Genomic DNA, 26658 nt, shown 5'->3' with positions numbered 1-26658 from the left:
CTTGTTTTGGCCTGGTTTTGAAATGGGATTAGCTTGAGTTTTGGCTTATTGTGAAAGTCGGGGTGCCTATTTACCATGTGAAAATTGGCAACTGTGCTGAGAACGTTGCTGGGCACTCTTGAAAATCCTGCAATTTCATGTAGGTGCCTAAATAGGAACTGAGCCTTTTGGAATATCTTGCCATTTACTCCAGTGCCGAAAACTGGAGCTATTAGATTCTGAGATCTTTTGAGCATGTGAATACCCTTCAGTGTTTTCTTTTAAAATATCACAATTTTTTTTTATAAAACCTTACTTTCAGAAATAAATTGCCAACTTAAATTAAATAAAATAAGCCAGACATGCTGGGGTTTTTTATTTCTTATTGCTCTTTAACAATAGGAACTGTGATTGTGTTAACACACCATAAATATTGAATAAGAAAAGATCCTAACCATTCATCTCCATTTAGATCTCCAAGTTCATGTACAGTATCATGTGCATACATACAAACTGTGGAGAAAACAAACGTTTAATTTGAAGTGGATATAACACAGTAGGAAGAATGTCCGTTTTCACTATTAATGATGGTCTAAATTTCTATGGATTTTTAAATCAAAGGATCTCAAAGTGCATTTACAAAAACAATAGCAATACAAACATTTATTAACTTTAACTTATGTAGAATCAGCACCCCAGTGAGATAAGAGAGGACAGTATAGCATATAGTATACTTCAGCCACCCTTGCCTCTGTAGAAAACGTTGCACAATAACATTGTATAACAGTGCAGGACAACAAGTGAAGGTGCAGTTTACTTACAGTATCTACACATGTATGCAACTTGCTATGGCATACGTGCAATTCACATGCTTTCTCAAACTATGGTAAATATAATGCGGCAGATGCTTAGCTGGTGTAAACAGCAATAGTTCCATTGACTTTAGTGCAGCTACAACAATTTACACCAGCTGAGGATCTGCCCCAAAGTGTTTAAAAATATTTAGTTATTTGGGAATGACTGTGCAAATTACATCTTTCTTACGTTACGCATACATTCGAAAATTGCAAGTAAATTAATTCAGGGTTCATATTAAATCATAAAAGTATTCCCCCTTCAGGCAATGATACATAGTCCAGCTGTTGGATTTGCAACATCCTTCACAGAGCTATTTCTCTCAAGATAGACAAGGATGACGGCTGCCCTGATTTTTTAATTGGAAGCTGAACAACGCCCTTGTTCACAGAGTATTGCTTAGTCTACATATCCGCAGCTCTTATCAGAGAGAAACACCATGAGCAGAGCTCATGTAAATGTTGAGCAGATATTTTACAGAGCTACAGAACAGACTGGATGCACTTAAAGATGAGGGTTTACAAATTATTACAAATGACACAGTTTATCTTGTAGGCATTAAATTAAATCAAAACGTGAGGACTAGGTAGGTAGATTCACTGAGCTGGAATAAATGGGCAAAATGAAATGCCGTTTTGTATCAGCAGTGGAGGAGAATACATCCAGATACATATTAAGAGAGACAAGAAGTTTGCTTTTTTCATGCAACAGTGAAAAATATTACTCTTAAGTTGTAAAAGTGCCAAAAAATTGCTGTGAATAACCGTAATAAATTAGGCATGAAGGTCTGGTAAAAAGCAACTCCTGAGAAATAGTTTTATTATATTAGACTAATGCATAAAAAGCTCCACTTGTATATACTGTATTATAAAAGTAGATGGAAAAATCTGAGCAGTTGTGCTGGAAATTCATGTTGATTGTAGGTTAGAAGGGAGCACTTAATCAGTGAAAATTGAGTTCATAATTAGGAATTGTTGTGAGAGATTTCAAACAAAGAGTTTTGTTGTTCATGATTATATATTAGCCTAAAACAATACAATTACATGTCAATTTTTATAACGTTTTTATACCAACTTTTTAAAAAGTGTGAATTTGCAAAATGTGTGTAGTTTAAAACCAAAACAATTAAGTATCATTAGAGAGATAAGGTGGGTGAGGTAGTATCTTTTATTCGACCAACTTCTGTTTATCCAATAAATGGAGATGAATGGTTAGGGTCTTTTCTTGTTCAATATTTATGGTGTGTTAACACAAATCAAGTTCCTATTGTTACAGAGTGGTGTAAGCTTGAAATCTTGTTTCTCTCACCAATAGAAGTTGGTTCAATAACAGATATCACCTCACCCACCTTTGTCTTCTAATATCCTGGGACTGACACGGCTATACTACTGCATACAATAAGTATAATTGACTTCTTAATGTTAAAGGTTAATTTCATTTTGAGGGAAGCCCTTGATTGTATAAACATTAGGCATTTAGTGACTTGATGGATATGAAGATTGTGGCTCAGGTACCTTGATCCCACAAATGGGAATATGCCAAGCTCACTCGAAGAAGAAGTGAAGATTACTCACCTGTAATTTAAATTTTTCAAGATGAGCCTTTGCATATTCCCATGTGTAGGATCAAGGCACCGCAAGTGGGAATGTGCAGAAGCCCATCAAAGAAGAGATGCTTTTTCTTTTTAGGTTGTTTGAATAACACAATAACCCATCTTCTTCTTATACAAATTATACTTATTAGCCAAAGTTTTCAAAGCTAGGCCTCAATTGTTAGGCTCCCAAATCCATATTTCAAAGGTGCTGAGCTGCTCTAGTTCTCTTTGACTTCAGTGGGATTTGCTGGTGCTCATTCCTCCTGAACAATGCCAGTTAAATAGAAGTGCCTAACTATAAATCTAGAAGTGAAACATTTTGGAGTCTAGCCTAGAAAATCTTGGCCGTTATATATGATAGGGATAATAACATGTCAAACCTAGTGATTCAGGTTTTAATTAGTAGGATTTGGTTTCTGACTAAAAAGTGAATATCTTAAAAAGAGTGTATCCCCAGTAGTTTGCCTAAATGATCATGTGAAGGAAGACTTACACATATGTGATACAGAATATGGTAAAACCAGAAAGATTTCCAGATTGCACTGTACATGCACAATAGGCACGATATGGCACCATATAGAGCATTGTCATGGAATCAGAGTAAACATGGAAAAGGACCAACTATGTCATCTACAGTAATCCTTAATCCTTCCCGTTACCTGGCTAGTCTTGCTCCCGATATTATAGTCACTGGCTAATTGTTGGATGGAGTTTTCACCACTTCCCTTGAGGAGACTCTTCATAATCTCCTTTAGGAAATAACGATCAGATTACATTTTCTGTGATTAATTATTCCATATCAAGACTACATGGCCCATTTTAACCCTCCCCCACGCACATCCACCCCATCTCTCACACGCATTTTTTATTAGAAGACCACAGATGGTTCTTTCACTGATGTATAAACAACAAAGAAATGTAGAGTTTGACCCCAGTAACTACCATAGATGTATATAGTTGTGTGAATTGTAAATTAGAACACCTGTAGCTATTATTTGTGCGACATGATACATAAACTATGTAAATAAATGTTCAGAAATGACATACAAATTCTAAAAAGGATATCCAGCTATAGCTAATCATTGTACCGAAACAGTAACCTAAAGTAATCCTAAAAGTGCAACTTCCACTGAATTATAATTTTCTCCGTTAAAAGTGAACTGAAATACTTTTGAAATAAATATTCAGTGCTATTTAATATACTAAATCATGAACAAAACATGGAGAGTTAAGGCCTAGTTCTGCCATAATTTATGGAGGCCGTCATTGCTCACACTAAAGTCTGTGGGATTTCTTACGAAAATACTTTCGATGAAAAGAAATAACAAATTTTGGACTTTTTCCTAGAAGTTTAGAAATATTTCAGTTACAAATTCTTAGGCTTTGTCATAAAACCAGAAAGTTTCAAAATTTCCAGGAACATTTTAGTTTCCAAAAATGCCTTTTCATTAAAAAAATAAAATAAAGGGAAAGTTTTGACCATTGCTATTAAAAATAAATTAAGAGGATGTTTAAAAGTCAGTCCTTATACTTACCTGCCAGCTCATGATTTTAGGGTTCAGTATTTCTCCAGCAAGAATTAGTGATCCAACTGGCATCTGTGGTAGAGTAAGGGAACTCCAGAACTCTGACCTCACGTTTGACAAGATAAAAGCCTTTCCATTTATTTTTATTTATATGAGTTTATATTAGTATTATATTAGTATTCTGGCATCTTAAATGTTTTAAAAGTATGTATTTGAATGTGAGTTCTCTTTTATGATGAAAAATGCTTTCTCTTAAACCACATTCTAATTTTATATCATTTTCTTCTCCAAAAAGTAATTAGTAATCTTTTTATTTAAAAAAAAAATAGTGGTTTTATGTACATTAGAGAAATGGCAAACAATAATAACTGAACATTGCATGTTTGAGGAAGGCAATTATATGAGAAACAATGAATAGTACTATACAGTATCAGCAAGTGCGTTCTGCCCTCATTCTCTATTTTTGATATTGCATCCAATTACTATGGCATCTATTGTGATTGCGTAAACAGGATCATTACTGAATGAGCAACAGGAGAAGAGGAAGTCGTTGCAGGAGTCGCCTTTGGATACATAATCATTTTCGGAAGATGCACTAGAAAACATTTGAAAAGTAATTGAATATGTAGGCTGTCGAACTTCTGTTTGGTTTTTTTGTTTGTTTGGTTGGGTTTTTTTTGAGGGGGGGAATGGGGAAGGTTTCCCCAAGTAGAAGAACAGAATATATGAAAAAGCAGAATAACTTCTTTCATGAAACATATGGGCTATATATAAAGCTGTTGGCACAAATTACAAAAAGAAGAAAATGATCAAGAGGAAATAAATTACTAAGCATTCATTAAAGAATCCACTGATGTTAACTTGGTATTGCTTCCAAGGACTCTTTCTTTTGCATCAGGTAGTAATACTACCAACAGATTATTCATTAATACAATGTGTATATAGTTTCTTGTTTCCCATCTTCCTAGATACAGATGACTGGACTCATAGGACCAGATTCTTCTCTCACTCCTGATTTACATTCGTGGAACTGTACTGAAGTTAGTGGAGTTACACCTGTATAAAAACAGTGTGAGAGGAGAATCACACCATATACTTCTGTTTTTAGACTAAAAATTTGTGGTACCTTATCTTTCTAGCAACCTGCTTCTCTGACCTACTTGGAAAGTAATTGTTTGTAATGTCCTAAGCTATATCTCATCCACCTGCTGAAATGCTGCTAAATAAGATTTATTTTGGACAAAGATGAGAGTTACTTGTTCATGTAGCTACTACAAAGTGGAACTTCCAGTGTATTTTAAGAAATGATCCATCTTGCATTGACAGTCGGGTGACCAGACAGCAAATGTGAAAAATCGGGACGGGGTGGGGGGTAATAGGAACCTATATAAGAAAAAGACCCCAAAATCGGGACTGTCCCTATAAAATCAGGACATCTGGTCACCCTAATTGGCAGCCTGGCAACTCATAAGCAGGCAAAGTGAAAAAATGTTGATCCAAAAGCAATTTGATGTTGTTTTGCCAATAGCCTCTTTCCATAATGCTCAGGAGCAGTAAAGCTTTGAAGTATTCTCCCAACAAATTACAGACCATTACATATGACTGGAAATGATGTGACACTACAGAAATTTCCCAACAATTGAGAAAGGTCCGGGGGGGGAGAGAACAGTAATGGGTCAAATTCTCCTCACACGTTCATTGTAAAACTGGAGTAACGCTGCTGAAATCAACAGAGCTGGTCAAAAATTGCACCAGGATGAGAGCAGCTTTTCTCATCTATTTGTTTTAAGAAGTTAACTTTGCGTCACTGGACAGATCTGTGTTTGTGTCTCTCTCTCTACATCTGGTGGTAATTATCTAATTCTGTTGGGTTTAGGATACTTTAAAAATAGATATTTGGTTTCCCACAATTCTGTTTCCCTTTCTGCCCTATCTCTTAGAGAAGGGACTGCTTGCCAGAAAAGAGAAGGGGGTTGGTGTAGGGTAAGTGAGTTTTGATGATCAGAGACCACAACAGACTAGAATGTTTTAATATGTATTTATGTTCATTCAAGAACCTAGAGGAGTTTTAAACATTCTTGTGTCACTAATGGTCTTTAGCTCATAACTTTAACAGCATATTCTGTTGATTTTCCTCCTCTTCGTTGGTACAAATAGGTTATATTTCAGTTATTAAACCTCAGCATATTTTTCTGGACTCTCCACTTAATTTTAAAATTAAATGAATAAAAGTATTGAACAAATTTTTTTTTTTGCTGGAGACACTGACGTTTTACCACCTAAAATTGGCAGTGATCACCAGACCAGAAATGGAAATTGGCAGGTACCACTGGATGTACAGGAGTTCAAGGCCACACCAGTACCATCATGTGCCAGCATTGAGAGGCAATATTAGTCCTTTGGGGATTCAAGGTAAATAAAGAGTTGGGGTGAAATCTAAATGGAGAGTTCAAATACGGTAGCACAAACATGATTTGCAGTAGCTGTAACCTTTTCAAAAATGTTTTTCTATGTTTCTTAGTCAGTTAGGAGTCTGATTTTTCTCATGATTGCTTGAAATAAACTTTAATTTTAATCTGTGAGTGTTGGAAAGGCAGTAGCTTGCAATTTATTGATGTCCTTTTGTTAACTGTATTGCCAGCAATCATTTCAAAACTGTTCACAGCCAAGGCAGGATAGTATTGCTGTGTATGCAAACCCGGTAAGAAACTGATGATGATATAATTTATAGTCCATCAGTTGGCTTCCATGTCCAAAGACAGACCAATACATAATGCAGTGGGTCTCCTATCAAGTGCTTCTTTGAACAGTATTTCACCTAATAGCTCATTTTCCAGCAACAATTGTGTGTGTATCTCATCTTTTAAAGAAAGACTGAGGCCAAGATTTTCCAAAGTGATTAGTGATTCTGCATGTGTCAGATTTTGGGTGCCCAACTTGAGTCACTAAAATGGAGGCCTGATTTTCAGAGGGTGAGCACTCAGCTCACTTTTTGAAAATTACCTTTGAAGTGTCTCAGGTCAAACAACATGTAAGATTATTTTGCCCAACCAGCATCTTCCCTGGATGAAGCTGATCTATTTAATCCAGTTCAGAGATTTGAGCGCTACATTTGGAGAACATTCACCAAGTTTTCCACTTAGCCCCTTCCCTTATATAACCCGATGGCCTGGTTCTTTAGACCTTAAAATGCTCTTTCCATGGTAGCCTTAGTCTGTATGCTAGAAATGGGTGAATATTTTTATTGTCAAATTGTATATTCAAAAATATTGCGAAATTAGTCAGATGTATTATTTGGTTGATCAGGTGTATTCTGCTCAGCTATGGAGGGTAGAGGGAGAACTTGGTACTGGTAATAATACTTTGCATTGTTAATGGCTCTTCATTATATTTCCTAAAAGTAGAAACAGTACCGTTGCATAACATCCCAAACAGAATTTAAAATACAGTGGGCTGGCAATATTCTGAGGTACCTTTTCAGATCTCCACTTCAGCTAATGTCTGAGTCTTAGAGTCATCAGACTGACCTTTTTCTTGCTGGAGTCTTAGTTGTGAGCCTGCTACCCAGATTCAGAGAGAATGGATTCGGAATGGCCAGGTATATAGAAGAATATCTGATGAGGACTGTTGTCCAAAGTCCCAAAGGGGAACCAATGGCTAAATCCATACAGAAATCTTCTACCTATGTTCAAGGTGACAATTCTATGTACGGAATCATTTAAAAAACATTATGGACCATTAATGGTTTAGCTAGACTTCAGCAGATTTATCCGTAGTGCTTTATAGCACCAGAAAGTGGGCAAGTTCTGTCTAGTTCTAGATCTGAAGTGGCTCAAGACATTTGTTTGTGATTGCAAAGTCTCTGAGATGTGGTGATCTCTGATGTGTTCTACAGATGATGTGGCTACTAAAAGCTCCTTTTCTTTGTCACAAGCCCAGCGTTCATTACAAATGTGATCAATCTGTTTTATATACTGGTACTAAATTTAAAGAAGGCCTTGTTTCCATCAGAGAGATTTTTTCATCTGGATGTTTTTTCACATCAAACGTTGAAGAATATTAGAGGCAAAGATCATGATTCACAAGTTCAATGCTTATCTTAGCCATCTTTTACGAAGCTAATGCATCTACAGGTCATTTGTCTCTATACTTTAGAAGAAGTAGCCAAAAAATTCTGTAAATCTTTACTCAACTACTTCAGAGCAAAATCCTTATTACACTGGTAGCTGTCAGACTACATCGTTAAAGGAAATCTGCTTCAAGAACCAATGATCAATGCCATCCAGAAGCTGAGGTCTGTCCATGGACACTGGTTGAATTAGGAGGCTTGCTAAAATACAAACATAAGCGTTGAGTTTGGGAGTGCTAGGACATTTCTGGGGCTTTTCAATGAAGAGTTGAAGGTGCAAGAGGTCCTGGGCGTAACCTGAACAAACCAGAGGCTGAAAATGACATTTTAATGTGGGAAACTCAGTTTCTGATTGCTCTGATGTAAAGAAACCTGAATCTCTCCAGATGTGCTGTGCAGTAGAAAACTGAGAATAGTAACAGACCAACTACGCTGAAAAAGGCTGGAACAAGGATACCAGTCTCTGTGCTAATGATTATTTAGTCACAATGAAATGCTGCTACTTCCCTTGAAAGAGGAACATAATCAGAACAATGGATGTTTTTCATTTCAGAGCTGGTACAGGAATCTCTTTTTTTGGATTGCACTGAATAGTACACTGGAAAACACTCCCAACTCTACTAACATGTACAGTTTCTTCCTAGGGCAACCTTCCTTATCTCCTCTTTCAGTGTCAGTAATAGGTGGTGTTAGGAGACCAAACTTTTTGTTTTCCTTTTGATATTTTGCTTTTTTCACTAGATCTCTACATAAGCAACTATCTGCTTGGATCTTTAATCAATTAAATGCTACTTTATTGTCCGTCTTTCTTTAAAACTCTTTGTTTAAAGATTGGCACCCTTGTTTTAAAATGAACATTCTTGTGGAAATTCTTCCAGATGAATTGGGTTTTTGTTTGTTTTATGGTTGTTTTTCTCTTCCTAGATTTCTTCCTAAAAATACTGGGCTTTTTTGAGCCTACTTTAAATAGGCATAAAGGCACGAGAAGGTGCACCCTCCCATCAGGATTTAAGATCGTTCCATAAGGATACAAGCTGTCTCATGAGCAGGGGGAAATTTGCAAAGCATCTGCCCATGCACACACCTTCGCCTGTGTTGGTGCTACGACTGGCCAAAGGTCTTTATAGTGGTGGTTCACTTTCCTCTTATTCTGTATTTAGATAAGCTATTTCTCTAAAGACCCCTTAGTTCCAGATTGATACTGAAAAGCTGGATTTGGCTTCTGAATCTCAGATCCACTGGTCTGAAAATCTCTCTCCCCGCCGTGCCCCCCCCTTTTAAAAAAATTATATTTAAGTAGAATTGTTACTGGGGAGATTTCAGAGTAGCAGCTGTGTTAGTCTGTATCCGCAAAAAGAAAAGGAGGACTTGTGGCACCTTAGAGACTAAAATTTTTTGAGCATAAGCTTTCATGAGCTACAGCTCACTTCATCGGCTGCATTAAGTGGAAAATACAGTGGGGAGATTTATATACACAGAGAACATGAAACAATGGGTGTTACCATACACACTGTAACACGAGTGAGCAGGTAAGGTGAGCTATTACCAGCAGGAGAGCGGGGGGAGGGGCGGGGAGGGGAAACTTTTGTAGTGATAATCAAGGTGGGCCGTTTCCAGCAGTTGACAAGAACGTCTGAGGAACAGTGGGCGGGGGAGGAGGGGGAATAAACATGGGGAAATAGTTTTACTTTGTGTAATGACCGATCCACTCCCAGTCTTTATTCAAGCCTTACCTGCTCACTCGTGTTACAGTGTGTATGGTAACACCCGTTGTTTCATGTTCTCTGTGTATATAAATCTCCCCACTGTATTTTCCACTTAATGCATCCAATGAAGTGAGCTGTAGCTCATGAAAGCTTATGCTCAAATAAGTTTGTTAGTCTCTAAGGTGCCACAAGTACTCTTTTTCTTTTTACTGGGGAGAGAGATTGTTTTTGTTTACTTCCTTGAAGTTAAGGAAGCATCAACTGGAGAAGCGGTTGGTAGCTGTGGTTGAGATCCAGTGTGATTAAAAGTCTTATTCTGCTATTGGATACTGCTGGCATTGATGCATTGTGAGGTAAGTTACCACTTCCAGACTGGGGGATCTAAGATTCAAAAGTCAAATTTTACAGGTAAGAAACTAACCTTCGATTGAAACACAAACATTGTTAAAAATAGTTGTTCTCTTTTTTTCACAAGAAAACCCAGGAAACTCTAGTTCATGCAGGGTGAGATTTACAAAGGCCCCTAAGAAGTCAATGGGAGGTAGGTGCTAGCTCACGTGATCACATTTGTAAATCCCACTGGGTATCTGTCTACCTCTTTAGATGCCTAAATACCTTTGTAAGTCTGGCCCTGTGTCTAATTTGTTACACCTTTTGGCTCAGAGTTGTCTAGATAGAAGATGCTGGCTTGGCTGACCTAAAACTGAGAGATGACTAGTGTGCATGAGGAGATGGGTGGAGATCAGGTTGAGGGGAGAGATTAGAAAGAGGGACTATTTTAATAAAAAATATGAAATGGCAGACTGATTGCAAACCCTGGGTTTTGTGTATGCTGTTCGTGTGCAACCTCGTGCGGAGTTGGACTGAGACTGATAACTTTTGCCAGTGGAGTTATTTCAGGTGAATGAATTCTGCATGTAGATTAACACCTCCACGTACAAGAGTCCTTGGAAAAAATTTGTGCTACAAAGTACTGGAACAAATCTGCAGGAGAAATTACTGCCAAAGTTATAGCAACATAGCTCAGACTAATTTTATCAAGGAAGATCTTTTAAAATACTGTAGTGATGCAATGATTAATAGGAGGTTGCATTTTTCAGAAATAACCGATAGTAAGAGAAATGAGTGGGAAAATATCCACCTTTGTGGACCCAGTTAAGACTGTTCAAAGTAAATCCTCTCTTAAAGCACAAGTTGACCAACTTCCTTCTCTTCAGAGGTGGTGCAGCCTTGCTTTGAAATGCATTGTCTCATGGGCTGGAAAGAGTTCCTGTCTCTTCTGTTGACAAGAAATGAAATTGTTGGACCTTCATCTCAGGCTGACCAAACTGGAACAAGAGAACTGCTCTTGTCCTATTGTCTCATGTGTCACAGTAGTTTTATGCTTGGTGTTATGTATCATTAGCAGCTTAGAATTGATGCATGTGACAAACATGGAATCCATGTTTCATATTGTATAGATCATATTGCCTTAAAAGAGGCCATCTTCTGAATACTTATAAACTGAAGGACCATTTCACAGAACTGGAACTGCATCAGACTGATTTAATTTGGAAGAATGTGCATTTGTCTTCACTATAGATTCATAGGTTTTTAAGGCCAGAAGGGGACCGTTAGGTCAGGGACAGTCTGACCCCTGCATAATACAGGCCAGAGTATTTAATCGAGTGATTCCTGCAGTGGAGGGAATTCTTTTTCCCTATCAGAAACAGTATTTCTGGAATAAATCCAATGCAATCTGATGATAAAGCAGGGGTTCAAAAAAAGTGCTCTCTTTGTAGACTCTTCTTCACCATGCTGCATTGAAATTAAGGGCAGAGCAAAATCTTGACTTAATCAGATCGTTGTTTTTGTCTCCAATGCAGATTTGTTGCTTTCTGCAATGAAACAAACAATTACCTCTGTTCAGTAGCAATGGGGCTGTAAGACCCCTGTTGTTAAGAGTATGCAGAAGGCCCAATTTCTCTAGGTTCCTCGCTAAGATACTTTAGAAAAAAAAGTCAGTGGTCTTAACTCTCAATCTAGATGTGTATTCTTTTATATCTAGCAGTTGATTGTTATTACTATTGTAGTTATTTACACAGCTCTAGAGGTGTACATGGGGGCTTACAGACAAATAAGAAATGATGGGTCTCTGCCTCATGGAGCTTACAACCTAAGGATCAGATTCTGACACCCTTTACTCATATTGAGTACCAACAATCAGTGATGACTCCCTGATTCTCTGTCCCAGCCCCAGTGCAGGATAGAGTAGCCAGAAACTTCTGTTCTCATGGTCTCATTATACAGGAGCGTGAGAATGTTCAATGAAATTGCAAGGTGGCAAACTCAAAACACATAAACAAAATACTTTTTCATATAATGTGTAATTAGGCTCTGGAACTCATTGCCACAAGAAGTCACTAAGGCCAGGAACTTAAGCAAGTTTCAAAAAGAGACTGGATATTTATATGAATACCAAGAATATCCAGAGTTACCATCATTAATGATATCAAACGTTTTGACAGGAAAACCCTGGAGCACGAGATTTAATGTACAAGTCTAACTATAAGAGATCAGAATCAGAAATATGTGGAGGGCAGGTTATTCTACATCCACCTACTGTAATGTTCTTACACTTTCTTCTGAAGCATCTGGTACTGGCTACAGTCAGAGACAGGATGCTGGACTAGATGGACCTTGAGTCTGATCTAGTCTGGCAATTCCTATGTTCCTATACCTATTGTCTCCAAGGGACTATGAGTCCTCTATTTGCCTCTAACACACCACTCTGCCAGGGCAGAATCTTCCCCAAAGTATTGTTGTGGCTCCTTGATCTTCTTGAAATAATATGTCTGATGCTCAGGCTGAGAAGGTTGGACACCACTGAACTAAACCGTGTTGGTTCTCCGAAGTAGTTAGTCCTTATTATGAGTTGGTTCCTTTTAAGCTTGAAAAGTAGCAGCTAGAAAGGCTGCAATAGCAGCTTTTTATAAGCATACGTGTAAAGGAAAACGTTGATATGAAATATATAGTACCTGCAGCAGAAGGTTAATCCTTAGTGCACCAGGACCCTTAGATAGTTTATAATGGTGTGCATGGGCAGTGCTCTTTCAAAATACAAAGGGGCCTAAGCTCTTCTTATTATAACATGCAATATTAGGGCCCGGTCCTGCAAAGATTTATGCACACGCTCAGTATTAATCGTATGAATAGCGACATTTGAGTTCACCATTAACTCAGCCTATTTTTCTGCAGTTCAGTCGCACGCCTTTTCTGTAGTACCTAAGCAAGGGTTTTGGCTTAGTGTATCAAGTTAAATTTTATCATTTGTTCGCACAATTGAAATTGAGCAGGACAAGGTAAGAACCGAGCATAGGCCTTAACAGAGGCTTGCTTGTAATTTTTAAAAATTACAATTCTAGGGCTAAGTGCTGATTGTCCCAAATAGAAAAGGTCAGAGGAGAAACATTCAACACACACTTCCAATGTATCGTTGTGGTGTTAAAGATTTTCCCTCACAATCCCCTTGTCGCCCCCAGATTATTGACTCCTGCTTTGGGAGATGTTCCAGCATATGCTTTTCTGATAATATCACATCAGATGCAGATGGTTACTGACTGGATGTTTATGGCTGGGAAAGGAGTCAAGAACATTTCATTTTGTCTATGACAGGGGTGGCCAACCTGAGCCTGAGAAGGAGCCAGAATTTACCAATGTACATTGCCAAAGAGCCACAGTAATACGTCAGCAGCCCCCATCGGCTCCCCCCGCTCCCAGCACCTCCCACCCACTGGCAGCCCTGCCAATCAGCGCCTCCCCCTCCCTCCCCGCACCTCCCTATCAGCTGTTTCGTGGCGTGCAGGAGGCTCTGGGAGGGAGGGAGGAGGAGCGAGGGCACGGCAGGCGCAAGGGAGGGGGCGGGAAGGGCTGGAGTGGAAGCAGGGCCTGTGGCAGAGCCAGGGGTTGAGCAGTGAGAACCCCCCGGGCACATTGGAAAGTTGGCGCCTGTAGCTCCAGCCCCGGAGTTGGTGCCTATACAAGGAGCCGCATATTAACTTCTGAAGAGCTGCATGTGGCTCCGGAGTCACAGTTTGGCCACCCCTGGTCTATGATATGGCACCAGTACATGCAGCTCTCCCCCCTCAGTTATCCTGCACACTTTGGGATATAAAATGCATTTCACAGGATGAATAAAGCCTTTATGGGTATAGATTTGCAAAACCATGCCATATAGTGAAAAATCAAATTGGCACTTGCCTTCAGCAACACAGATTCTGTACTCTACTGGAGGTCCTTAGTGACTGAGACACGGTTGGCATTTTTCATGCTTGGGCATCAGTCAAAGCAGATGATACCTAGATACCGGGGAAATAAGAGAAAAATGTGAATAGCCTGATTGTTCTCTCAGATTGGTATGTGAATTGGGAGTAACTCCATTGTAATGAACACAGACTCTCACACATTATTGTATATAAGGTAACAATTTAAAATGTCACCCAATGCTTCCCCCCCGCCCCCAGATCCTTCCCACCCTGTTTTGTTGAAAAAGTAGCTAAGTGTCTGCCTTTTAACCCAGTGTTCAGCACAGTAGATATCCCAGCCTCTGTTGCCTATGCAGGGGCATCCATGGAAGCGAAACTTCATGAGTTTAGAATTGCTATAGCCTGTGCCAGGGTTATATAAATGGCTGGCAGCCCCCAACGCAGCATAATGAGGGAGCAAATAGTGCCTAGTGCTTCCTCTTTCCGGAGGGCTGGGCAGAACTACATGGAGGGAAGGAATGAGGTGTGCAAGGGAGGAAAAACTGGAAAGTAACAAGAGTTAGAGAAAATTGCAAGAGAGGGCAGCAGATTGATTCCCTGACTGATTGTTCCCTGAAATTCAGATTTTCCATCCCCGTTTCTGATTGTTCTCCATTCCTGGGTTTTTGTTTCCTTATTTACACTTGTGTGCTATGATATCACTTCTTTATGCTTGAGTTATGCTGTGGCACTAGAAAAGCCTGGAAGGAAGTTTGAACTTCAGAAAACAAGCACTGCTTTTCTGCAGGTGAGATGTTGGCTGGCCAAGGAGCAGGCCAGCAGATATTATCCTGCTCACATCACTCTGGTCTGTCTGTCTGACTTTGAGAAGCCAGTGTCTGTCTTACTCATCAAAACCCTGAAATCTGAGAGCTCGAGTTAGCCTCAATAGGTCCTTAGGACAAGGGTAAGCGCTGTGTGTCGTAAACTCACCCCTTTGTGCCCACTGTACGGCAGGCCCCATTGGCCCTTTTAGAGTTGTAATCTTGCCCCAAACTTACCTCAGCAGGGTGTGTTATGGACTGAGAATTGCTGTCTGAAAGTCCCTCCCCATTAATTCTGTATTTCCTTGCTTTTCTGGATTTAAATCGGGTACACCTTCACAGTGCTGAAAGAGATTTGGCCACGCAACTGCCATTGGCATTAATGGGAATTGTGTGACTAAAGCTCTGAACATATTCAGTGGTCTGTATATAGTCTCCTCTCCTAGCTATTTATGGGTAGATTGCTCATCACAGCTCAAAGAGTAATTATATGAACAACCAGTATCATGGCTGGCTTTTTATGTATAGGTTCATCCTTTACCAGTTTCCTGTGACAGATATTTTTCCAAGAGACTACAAAAGAATAGTTGGTTCCTGTTCTTTCCCCTCTATTTATTTTTGTCCCTTAGTTAGAAATATTCAGGGTGAGTGGTGTGTGTGTGTTCAATAGCATTCATTCCCTAGAGAATAATCTCAGTCCTTGTTTTAGCTGGCCTCCTTCTGAGAGTGTGTTAAATCTGTAGCCAGGATCACAAGCAGCTCTGGGCAAATCACTGGGCTGTTATTAACCTGCCTCCATGGCAACTTCTGCTCACAAGCCTGAGGACAAAAAATGTTTTTATTCTGCTGAGCTGCACAAAAGATTCTAGTGATGTTTTAGACAAAATGGCCATTGAAAGCCAGATGCATTGATGTGTATTTGTAATGCATGGTTTATATTTAAACTGTTTTACACTGCTGATTTGCTGGGGTGTATAGAGTGCTAAAAATTGCATGGTATTATCTGTGTGCAAAGTAAAGACAGAGCAGAATTTGTGCCAAAGAGATTTTTTATTAAAAAGTTTTTAATAAACTTCCCAAATCATACTAAATACTACAACATTGTTTACAGGATACGCAGCTTCAGCAGCAGAATCTGTTATCAACTTATTCTGCTTATTTCATATTTATTTACAAAGTTTCCACTGCTTTTCAGTTGTATGGTAACTTGCTGCCTACTGATTCAGAAATATAGCAGAGCACAAGGCAAACTGCATCTAGAAAGTTCAAATTCTCCAGGCCAGATTCTCAGCTGCCTTAACCAGATTATAGCTCAGTAGACCAGCTGAAGTTCTGGACCTCCATGTTTAATGGAAATATACTCCAATACTAGACTAGAAAGTTTGGTAAGAAAAAAATCCTTAATTTTGTCTGAACTAATAGTAGTACAGTACAAGCTTTGTTATCCGGCATGTTGGGGGAAGGGTGGTGGCAATTAGTCAAAAATTCCAGTTAACTAAGAGTTACACTTACCAATGGAATACCAATTTTCAAAGAATTAGAATACAATAAAATGAATAAAGTATAAAATAGTATACAGGGACTCACCAATCCAGTAGTAGTACTGCACTGCAGAATAGTTGGTTTCTTGAAGCACTTAGGTGTATACAGGTAAAATTTTCTATACAGTAGTTTTTTATGACACTACATATCACTATGGGCAGCACATGGCATACACCCAGTTCACTAAAAATACACTTAATGCTAAAAAGATACTGAACATAATTTAACCCTTCTTTGATTCCGAAGGCTCTTCAGGATCTTGCAGTGCCTCAGGGTCGTCATTATCAACATCAGTTATCACTGTAGATGTAGAAGGTGTAGGAGATTGGGCTGATCTCCTCTACTAACCCTATGACACACCCTGGAAGCTGCTTTTTTGAATAAATCCCTGATATCAGCTTGCTTACTTGTCTTCTGCCTCTTTTGCATAAAAGTAGAGTGCAGAATGTGCAATGGCGTAACTCCCTGGGCAGTATACTCGTCCCAGTTACTAGACTGAAGATTTGTATTGGGAGATATCGGAAATGCCAGTTAATAGAGCTTTCTGGTTGATAAAGTGATGGAGAACACAGCTTTTACTGTATCTGGTTTTGAAAGGCTTCTCCGGGTTGTATTTTGGTAGTCAAGGGTGTAAAAAACAAAATAGAAAAAAACCTCATACTGTCAGATTTCATTGATGTGAATGTAGGGTCTCCAAAAAGTACATTCTTTGTGTGTTACGGCAACACCGCAAACATTCTTTAACTGGGTCATATTAAAATGAGGATTTGGCGCGGTCTGGCAGTCTAACGCCTCAGACAGGTGGTCTGTATTCTGCAAAGCTGATACCCTTTGATAGGAACAGCTGTGTATAAACTCCATTGTAAAAGTTGTTGACTGAACATGTGTGTACAGGCGCGCATACTGCCATGTCTAGCATGGAAATATGCCATTGACAGTATTTCCTTGTTTAAAGCTAGGCCTGGAGGTGTCTGTTTGCCCAAGGACCAAAGAGAGTATGTATCCCAGTTATCCAGTTGGCCTAGAGTTAAAGGGTTGGTGGTTGCTGGGGCTCTGTTTTGTCTAATGTCTGGCTCGAAACGGCACTGTAGCTTTACGGACTTGATCAAGTGGGATCTTGGCAGTGATCTGCCCTTGACACGGTGAAGGCCACCAGAAGGACGGTGCTGCCTTTTCTCTTGTGGAGTAGAGTGCTGTAGGAGGCCTGAGCCATAAACACTGTCTACTGTAGACAAGAATTTGAAAGCTTTGGGGCATCCACTGCTGGCAGTTTGAATACAAGGGGCTGTTGATAAAATGGTGTGATCTGCCTGAATGAGTGATCAAAAGAGATCACCCCTCAAGTCCAGTGTATTTATTACTGCGTGGCAAACTAGGCTGCACAGCATGGGGTACCCAGTCTACTGGAATGACCTAGATTTGGGAGTAACCTTTAGCCCAGGTTCTATGTGGATTTAAGGGTTTTGCCAAGTTATTCTTCAGAACTATTTGCCTTTTGACCCACAGAGCAGCTTTGATGTTGACTCTGAAGGAGGCCAGACATCCTACCCTCCAGCATGAAAGAAGATTTTATAATAGCAACAGGTTAAGAGGAGAAATCAGACTTATGCAGAGCTAGAATGATAAAATGAGAGGGGCTGCAGTGCCTGGGTTCTGCAGTTAAACACCCAAGAATGTTGTTTGGACAATGAAAAGGACTTGCTTTGCAAATTTGCCATATCACCCTGCAAGATCTGTCATTCTGAAGTTTGCTTTAGCTTTGGATCTCAGTGATATGAGATGTACTGTGGTTGTTATGTTTCAGAGTAGCAGCCATGTTAGTCTGTATCCTCAAAAAGAAAAAGTGGACTTGTGGCACCTTAGAGACTAACAAATTTATCTGTGCATAAGCTTTTGTGAAAGCTTTTGTGAAAGCTTATGCTCAGATAAATTTGTTAGTCTCTAAGGTGCCACAAGTCCGCCTTTTCTTTTTGTGGTTGTTATATTTCTTCCCATTGAGCTTTCTTTATGCTTCCTTTCCTTCCCGCCATCCCATCAGGCTAAGCAGTACATCAAGCTGTCTGTATTCGTTTTGTGGCATTCGAAGCACGAAGAGAGTTCCTTACTGAATGGATTCCAGCTGTGGACTTGACTGTAAAAGCTTCCCCAGCTGGCTTCTATATAATTAAATCTTGTATGCATTTACTGAAGTGGCATTTCATAAGACATCTAAGTAGCAATAGCTGTTTAAGCATGACAGGGGCATTTGGTAAGAGATCTTTAAAACAAAGAGTCTTACATTGATAAAACGATTAGAGGGTTTTCTGTCATTGTACGCACATTATTTCCTAATGCCCCCTGGACGAGCCTGTTGCAAAACTCATTTGTTACTTGGAAGATCGGGATGTTAGCAAAAAAACCTACTTTCTTTAGTAGGCCTAGATCTGCTGATCTTTTCTTGGAGTTTGAGACAGAAGTTATGATGTAGGCACCACCCAATTGTCTCCATAAATTTTAAATGGTTAATGATTCATTTTGTAGCATATATTGGAAGAAACAGGCTGTTTCTGTTACATTCAACACTGGTAGTTCCATTGAGTAATATCCTAATGGTTTATACTTTGCACAATTGTATGAAACATACACTAATGATGAATGCTTAGCCAGTGTAATGCTCTCACCCTGAAGCAATGAAGCAATGGACTGGTATAGATTGCCATTACCATTATAACACACATAGCTCTGTTTGTTTCCAATTCACATTACTCAGTCTTGCAAGCAAATGGATTTTCAGGCAGTGCCATCAGGAGGAATCCGATAGTTGCAACTGCATTTACCTTATCACAATGTCTCTGATCCTGAGTTGGTATAACTGTAGCCTTCATCCAGCTGAGACAGAACATCCAGTATTTTTCTTTTAAATTGGAGACAAAACTATGCTTTCTGAATAGTACAGTTTAGACCTCAATATTCCTTTTGAAAAGGAACGTCAGTCTTAATTTATTTGCCAAACATTCACTTTAATATTTCCTCTTTCTATTTAAATATATATTTTTGTCCTTTTAAAACTGGTTCTCTTATTCCAAATATTCTCCTTTTTGCCACTTCTCAGCCCCATTGGCTTTTAGGTAGCTAAACTGGTTTATAAAATAGTTTTTATATCATTTTGTTTTCAGGACATATATTAACCTTTCATAAAAACACAGACAAACCTTAGACAAAGTGTGCAGTAGCTGGATTTTGAAAACCATGGAGCATAGAACTCCTTCATTCAGTAGAAGTATAAAATACATTTTATCTTTCCCAAATGCTTCCCCATGTTGTGTGTTCACTTCCTTGACATGCTTAAAGAGCATGGCAGTAGTGTAACTGACGCCTCCTATTGTTGTTACAAATAGTTTTTAAATGCAGTGTATTATCTGAGAGAGGTCAGATCAGAGGGACTCACTTAGCTAAATGGATTTTTGTTTTTCGGTTGATGCTCTAACTCATCAATGACCTCTTCTTGATCTTGCAAAGACATGAGAATTCAACCCATTTCCACTTGTGTGTTTTGAGTTCACACAGACAAAGCTGAAGGTCATTGCTCTAGAGCAGGAATTGTCGTCATCTTGCATCATCTGTTAGCTTTCCACATATCACTTTGCCAATTTTTTTTTTTTAAATTTGAGCCAGCCCCCACTGGTTGTACTAAATGAAAAGTGAATGTTCTTCTCCTCATAATTTGCTGTTGTGCTTAATAATGTTTCCTTTGTTTCATCTTTTCTGCTTAGGTTGCTTTGAATGTTGCATTAAGTGCCTGGGAGGAGTTCCATATGCTTCACTTGTGGCAACCATTCTCTGCTTTTCTGGGGTAGCATTGTTTTGTGGCTGTGGTCATGTGGCTCTCACTGGAACCGTATCTATCCTTGAACAACACTTCTCCACAAACTCCAGTGACCATGCTTTGCTGAGTGAAGTGTAAGTATGCCCCTCTTCCATTACTTCATGGAAGAATTCCAGCAAAACACCGCATAAACAAACACAACTGAAATTAGAGATGGCAAACTCAGAGGCTTAGGCTCTTTTCTCTAAATAATATACACACAGGGCAAAATGTCTAGTGTTATCGCTTCCATGCACAAAGATTCAGCATATAATTTCAGCCTGAATGACTTCTTTGGTTAGACAAAACAGGAAGAACAGGTGTAAAGTCCTAATGAGAACACAGTTTGTCTCCTCTGTAACAGCTGGATCTGAATCAAATACAAAATGTCAGCTGTTTCCAGCTGATGGGAGGGCCCTAAAAACGTAAAGGAGCAGAATGTAGGAAACCAAATCATCACTGGTGCAGAGCTATGTGCATCATCTCTAGTAACTGATTATGGGGAAGGCAAATTGTTTGCAAACAAGAGTGACACTCACTCCTGTGAAGTGAGTCAGCCAGCTGTGTTGGGACACCTGTGATGCTCTCTTTCATTCTGCACATGCTATAGAGCTGCACCAGTCAGAGGCACAGTGCAGGACTGAGCCATGTAGAATTTCAGCTACATGAGCAATGCTCCAAGACCCATGATCAATAATAGGACAGGAGCAGACTGTGAGGCGGGAAGTGCACTACTGTGCACAGAATGCCCAAGAGCTTTGATCTGAGGCTGGAGAATCCTACTAGCAGTGGGATCATGTCCTGTGTTTCCTGGGCTAGCAAGGGATGGGAGCACTCCATACTCAGCTGCTGGAAGTGGGCAGGAAGAGCCCTTGTAACTATGCTTAGCTGCCCTCTTCTGCCAAGCCATTTCTTCTAGCCCACAGCATGAGGCCATTGGTGTAGGGGGATTAAGAGGTGTGTTGGGTAGGATCCTGGTATGCTCCCTTGGTCATTTTTTACTTTAGGGCACATGGACTCTCGAAATTTCCCTGTCGTCTTTCCCCCTCTTCTTGACAGCTCTGCCTGTACTTCATTTTATGAGCTACTTCTGGATCCCATTAATCGAGAAATAAAGCTTTTCTCCTCCAATCTTGTTCACCCAGCCCTTGATTGTCTGGTGACCATTTACCCTAGGTCAGGAGCTTATCTAATAGTATCTAAAAACCCTTTGACAAGGTGCTAGTATTGTATGCATGCTATATACATGTATCCGCATTTGATCCACGATCCACAGATTTGCAGGGCTCTACAAATGCCGCAGAACCATAGCTTGTATGGCAATGGCATGTAGCATCACTAGCTGAGCTTCAGCAACTGAGAGTGTAACAAAGCCGTATGTGCAAAGTAACGGGGTTCATTTGTTTAACTGAGGAGGAAATGCAAATGATAGGGAGCAAGCTTTGCAAGAACTCTTGATAGCAGCACATGGGAGAGAGCTGTTGTGACCAAGTACCTATCCGCAACCCAACATCAGCAACCATGGTTACAGTGGCACTGTATCAGGGAAATGAGCAATTGGTACTTGAATTACTATGGACGCAGGCTGTGTGGAAGCCTAAGGAGAAACGCCAAGAGTTAATGGAAATAGATAAATTTAGTTGGAGGGGTTTAAAATTACCTGCAGATATTTTTTACTAGGTTAGCACTCCTGGCTTGTATTTTTAATCATACTTGATATTCTTGTACCTTTGCTATGAAACTATGGACTCACTCCTGCACGGAACGGTTTGTTAATTTTAACAGCGATGCTCATATGCATGTTTTCAGGAAAATATCACATCATTTTCATGCACTGTAAACTATGTATGTAGATGTATTTGGGTAGGGGGTGTAAGAAGGGTGTGAATTTTGGAGCTGATGATGCTGTCTCCTTACAGGCAACATGGCCCTTAGGAGTGAGCACAGAGCTAGGTGGTCAGAATATCCTAATTCTCTTCAAGCCTTTGCCACTTCAAGCATTTTGCTCCTACATATATACCACAGCGCAAACATTTAGTTAAGGGTCACAACGCTCTATGAAGTATAGAAATATCTCCATTTTGCAGGCATGGAACTGAGGCTCAAAAATCATGACTATCCTAAAGTCATACACCCAGTCAGTGTAAGAAGCAAGATTAAAACCCAAATCTCTTGACTCCCAGGCAGGCGCTAGACCGTTGTCCCTCTGGTGCACATCAGTTTCCCATGTCAGTTTGCACATCCAGTAAAATGAGCATGGCAAGGCTAGGACACACACCCCGACCCAATTCTTTAAACAGATCCACAATATTTGAATAGATATTTGGCAGAATGAATTTGCTCATCCTTAATATAATCAGGTAAGACCGCTTTGGTTTAATGTGACTTCAAGTCTGACTAACTTTTATTTCCTCTTCCATTTTAGCATACAGCTAATGCAGTATGTAATCTATGGCATTGCATCATTTTTTTTCTTATATGGAATAATCCTTTTGGCGGAAGGCTTTTATACAACAAGTGCTGTGAAGGAGCTACATGGTGAGTTCAAAACAACAGCCTGTGGCCGATGCATCAGTGGAATGGTGAGTACAGTACCGCTGCCGTCACCCTGCTATCCAGAGTAAGAATAGTAACCGCCTTTAATATTTTCTTCACATTAGCGAAGATCTTTGATCTGGCTGTTTGACTCTTATGCTGTTGCACCACAATGTTTTTGCCCAGTTAAACTTTTCATACCCCATAAAGAGAGAGGTACTCAGAATTGTGCACTGAGACCCATCTTCTCTTTGCACTTTGGGAAAGCTCAGAGGGATCCAAACTTTGCAGAATGAGCTATTTAGGTATTTATGTGTTCTAAACTCAACTTCATGGTTGTAGATTGTACATTTTGTAATGCTCAACCCAGGTGATAAGTAAATTTGGGCCTTAAACAGTCGTGATGCTTGGAGTTGGCATTAGAGCAGTAGTCTCCAGACTGTGGGGCATGCCTCCCTAGGGGGGCACGGAAGAATGTTCAGGGACATACAGGGGGGCCCAAGCCTGCCCTCATGTGGGGTAGGGAGGGAGCGCCACCCCACTCTGCCCTCAGCCCCAGCTGCAGCTTTGGATCGCAGCTCCAGCCTCGGCTCCCTGCACTGGCCCTGGCTCTAGCTCCACTCCTGGCTGCAGCTCTGCTCCCAGGGGGCCTGGACAGGTTCCATTACAGGTAAGGAGGAGCACAACAGAAGAAGTTTAGGAACTACGGCATTAGAGACTCACAGTAGGGACTACAAAACTCTTTGAGAGTAGTTTATGCAGGATTATTTTAAAAAATAGTAAATCTTTAAATTTCTATAGCGCATTCCCCCTGAGGGCCACAAAGTCCTTCAAATATCAATGAATCAAGCTTCACAACACCCTTGGAAGCTAGACAAGTATTACTGTCCCATTTTTACAGATGAGAAACCAAGACATAGAGAGAAAGTAACTGACTCAAGATTGCACGAGGAGTCTTCAATACAGATGATATATTTAAAACCTTTAAAAAGTTCCAAATAGTTTTTCCATTAGTACACTTAAAAAATAAACTAAAACTTAAAATTCTTGCCCACAGCTTCCTCATGGTTTAGGAACAGAAACACAATGTTTTTGAGACAGGATTTCAAAGCTGTCTCTGAAATTTTGAATTTAAAGCTGATAGTTATGAAGAAAGCAAAAGAATATGGCTGGACCACCCAGGAGGAAGTGTGGGTGAAAAGTGAAGAGGCTTTTGGTGTAATTTATATTGCATTTTAATAATTAAAACATATTGCCTATAAATGTAGAGTTTTTTCAGCCAAGAAAGGGAATAGCACGTTTGTATTGAACAAAGAGTAAATTTTCAACTGTATTATTTAATACACTTTTCAAAAAGCTAATATTAAATTAAGTCAATTAGGTAATTTTTAATTTTTGAAGCATTTTATTTTCTGGCAAGTGTGACATTAAAATGACAACTGAGTTATATCAAAGGCTTCATTTTCCAAAGGTCAAAAATGCCTATACATTTGCACATCTCACTTTGAGTGCATAATTACTTGCACAAGTTAGTTAACTGCAATCAAAAAAGTGACTCTTCAGTTCTTTATGCATATACCTATGTTGCATGCAACTGTGATAAATGCCTGTTCAAACGTAGTTTTCCCTGACTTTCTGAAAAATCTGACCACTCTTTTACTGCAGTAGTAGAGGTAGAAATTGCAACAAATATGCTGCATGAACCATCATAAAATGTGGGAATTTAGAAGTGACAAGTAGTAATAAGAATTCTAAGATGTTACACAGACATTTCCCTTTCTATGTTCAATTAGTAACATTACAAATCTAGGCAATCACAATTTGTATGTAATTGTTGCCAGTGCAGCCAGTTCCCTCTTCCCATTCTGCTGATTCAATTCTAGCAGATATATTAGATTTCCAGGCTTCCTGAATGATTGTTGGATGCCAGTGCTATAAAGAGGAGTCATATCAGATCATCAGTAAGGCTGCATTTTGGCTGGCCGTCATAGGAGTCAAGGATTCCATAATATTTGTTGTACAAAAACCAACCTGCCAGACCCCCTCTTGCTGCCCCCCCCCCCCCCCCCCCCCCCCCCCCGCAACCATCATATCCTTACTGAAGTCAATGGGAATACTTCTGGAGTGAAGTACTGTTTAGTATGAATGAAGAGTCTGGCCCTATAGAAATAAACATCCATGACCTTTAGGCCTTATGCAAGCACCTGCCTTCCCCCTGACTTCTCTGCCTCTCTGTTCCACTGCAGAATCCATCCCACCAATGAACCCTGGGTTATCCACAATGTCTCTTTGCCTTGGTCCCGTGCTGCTTAGTGTCTCTGGACAAGTGTCCATGACCATGTGGACTTTCTCCACTACAAATTTGCTCTGTCTTTCAGCTCTCCCATCTGCCTGACTAAGGAATACTCTTCTCCCTCAGTGACTCCCCCTCAACCCCAACCCTCCCTCCTCTCCATGCAGGATCTTAACTTTCTTTTGGATTACTCTTTTCCTCATTGAACTAACCCATACAACCACTCAGACACTATTGTCCTTCAGATCCATTTCTACAATGATGCTCATGGAGAACTGCCCCCGACAATGGCTAGGTAGAGGGCCGTGGAGATTCTGATAGCTATTTTGTTTATATTTTGTAGTTTAAAAAAAAATCTCTTTGATTTGGAAGCATTGAGTGGTGCACGTAGCTGGTCTGTGTACCCACAGGTTACCATCACTCTTAGCTTTGTCTTCCTTCCCAAGGCCCTCCATTTGTTTGTCACACCCTCTTGATTGCCTTGTCTCACATTAGACTGTGAGCTCTTCAGGCCAGGAACTGCCTTTCTATACTATTTGTACAGTGGCTAACGCTACTGGTCCCAAGTCCCAGCTGGAAGACCAGGGCACTACTGAAATACTACAGCTAATGTGGATGACTGTGATAGTAAATAGTCTGGAACCAGTTTCACTGATGTTGAGTTCTGCCAAGTTAAACGCTGAGCTGCACAGGAGGCCAATACAACTGGAGAGGCCAAAGTAGTTACATTTCAGGAACAGCTTTAATTCCTCCAAGGCTGATGAGGTTGAGGTGGGCTGGGTTTACAAAGGTCTGGCCTGGCATCACAATCTCACATCTATTTATGGTCATTGCTGTAAAAGCAGAGTTTAGCTATATGCTAAAATGGGAAAAAAGGTAATGTTATGTACAAAACAATACCCATGTGGGATTCTCCACTTGCCACTAGCGTGAAACAATCTTCTTTATGCCTACTGTGGTTCGGCTTCCTGAAACCAACAGCCTCTGTCCACCAAGCACTTAATTCCAGGTCTTACCGCAGACCTTGCCCTCCTTGTGCAGGTTAGTGCTAAGTACACACCAAACCCTGAGTCCTCCAGCCACTCACGGTAATTACCAGGTAAGCTGTCCCCAAAGAGACAGTGTACACACGGAGGGCTACAATTCATGACCAGGTCTTTTATAACAAACCAGCACTAGAATCTTCTTACCATGAATACAAATATGTTTATTTACAAAGATTAAGATTTAAGAGATAGTGAGCAAGGATAATGAGAACAAGTTCTGTGTAAGACAAATGGTATAACACTTCTTACAGTCTAAACTTAACTGTAACAGGCTAAAATCCTTGTCTAAAGTAGTTTCTCACGTAAAGCAACCTCTCATCGTCACTAGCCCACATGGCCAGGATCCAACTTTCATGAATGCAAAAAGCACAGTCCTATTAGCTTCCTCAGTGAAGGATGACAAAATGTCCTTTTGCTTCTTATATTCCCCCAAACTCATTGTTTTCTCCCCCAAAGACAGGATGATCCCTGTGGTTTCTTTCCAGGGATGCTGGCTCTAAGGTGTCTTCCCATGCTCCTGTTTGTTTCACGTCCCACGTTGACCTGTTTTTCCTGTTGACTT

The 26658-nt window shown here is 40.0% G+C and overlaps 1 protein-coding gene across 13 annotated transcripts in view; it reads left to right on the top strand.

Annotated features, from left to right (window-relative positions):
* Nucleotides 1–26658, top strand: part of GPM6B (glycoprotein M6B) — a 137683-nt gene that overhangs the window by 102003 nt on the left and 9022 nt on the right. For 9 of the 13 annotated variants that reach the window (XM_043537848.1, XM_037900531.2, XM_043537843.1 and 6 more), the window contains 2 exons: nucleotides 20131–20317; nucleotides 22648–22804. In XM_043537848.1, the coding sequence (XP_043393783.1) occupies nucleotides 20131–20317; nucleotides 22648–22804 (344 nt within the window). Of the gene's footprint in view, nucleotides 1–6246; nucleotides 6367–20130; nucleotides 20318–22647; nucleotides 22805–26658 lie in introns of all 13 variants that reach the window. The other 4 variants (XM_043537849.1, XM_043537844.1, XM_037900515.2 and 1 more) reach the window with 1 other exon arrangement.

This window comes from Chelonia mydas, chromosome 1 (genome assembly GCF_015237465.2).
Source record: "Chelonia mydas isolate rCheMyd1 chromosome 1, rCheMyd1.pri.v2, whole genome shotgun sequence".
Classification (NCBI taxonomy): Eukaryota; Metazoa; Chordata; order Testudines; family Cheloniidae; genus Chelonia; species Chelonia mydas.
This window is presented reverse-complemented; position numbering and strand designations above follow the sequence as displayed.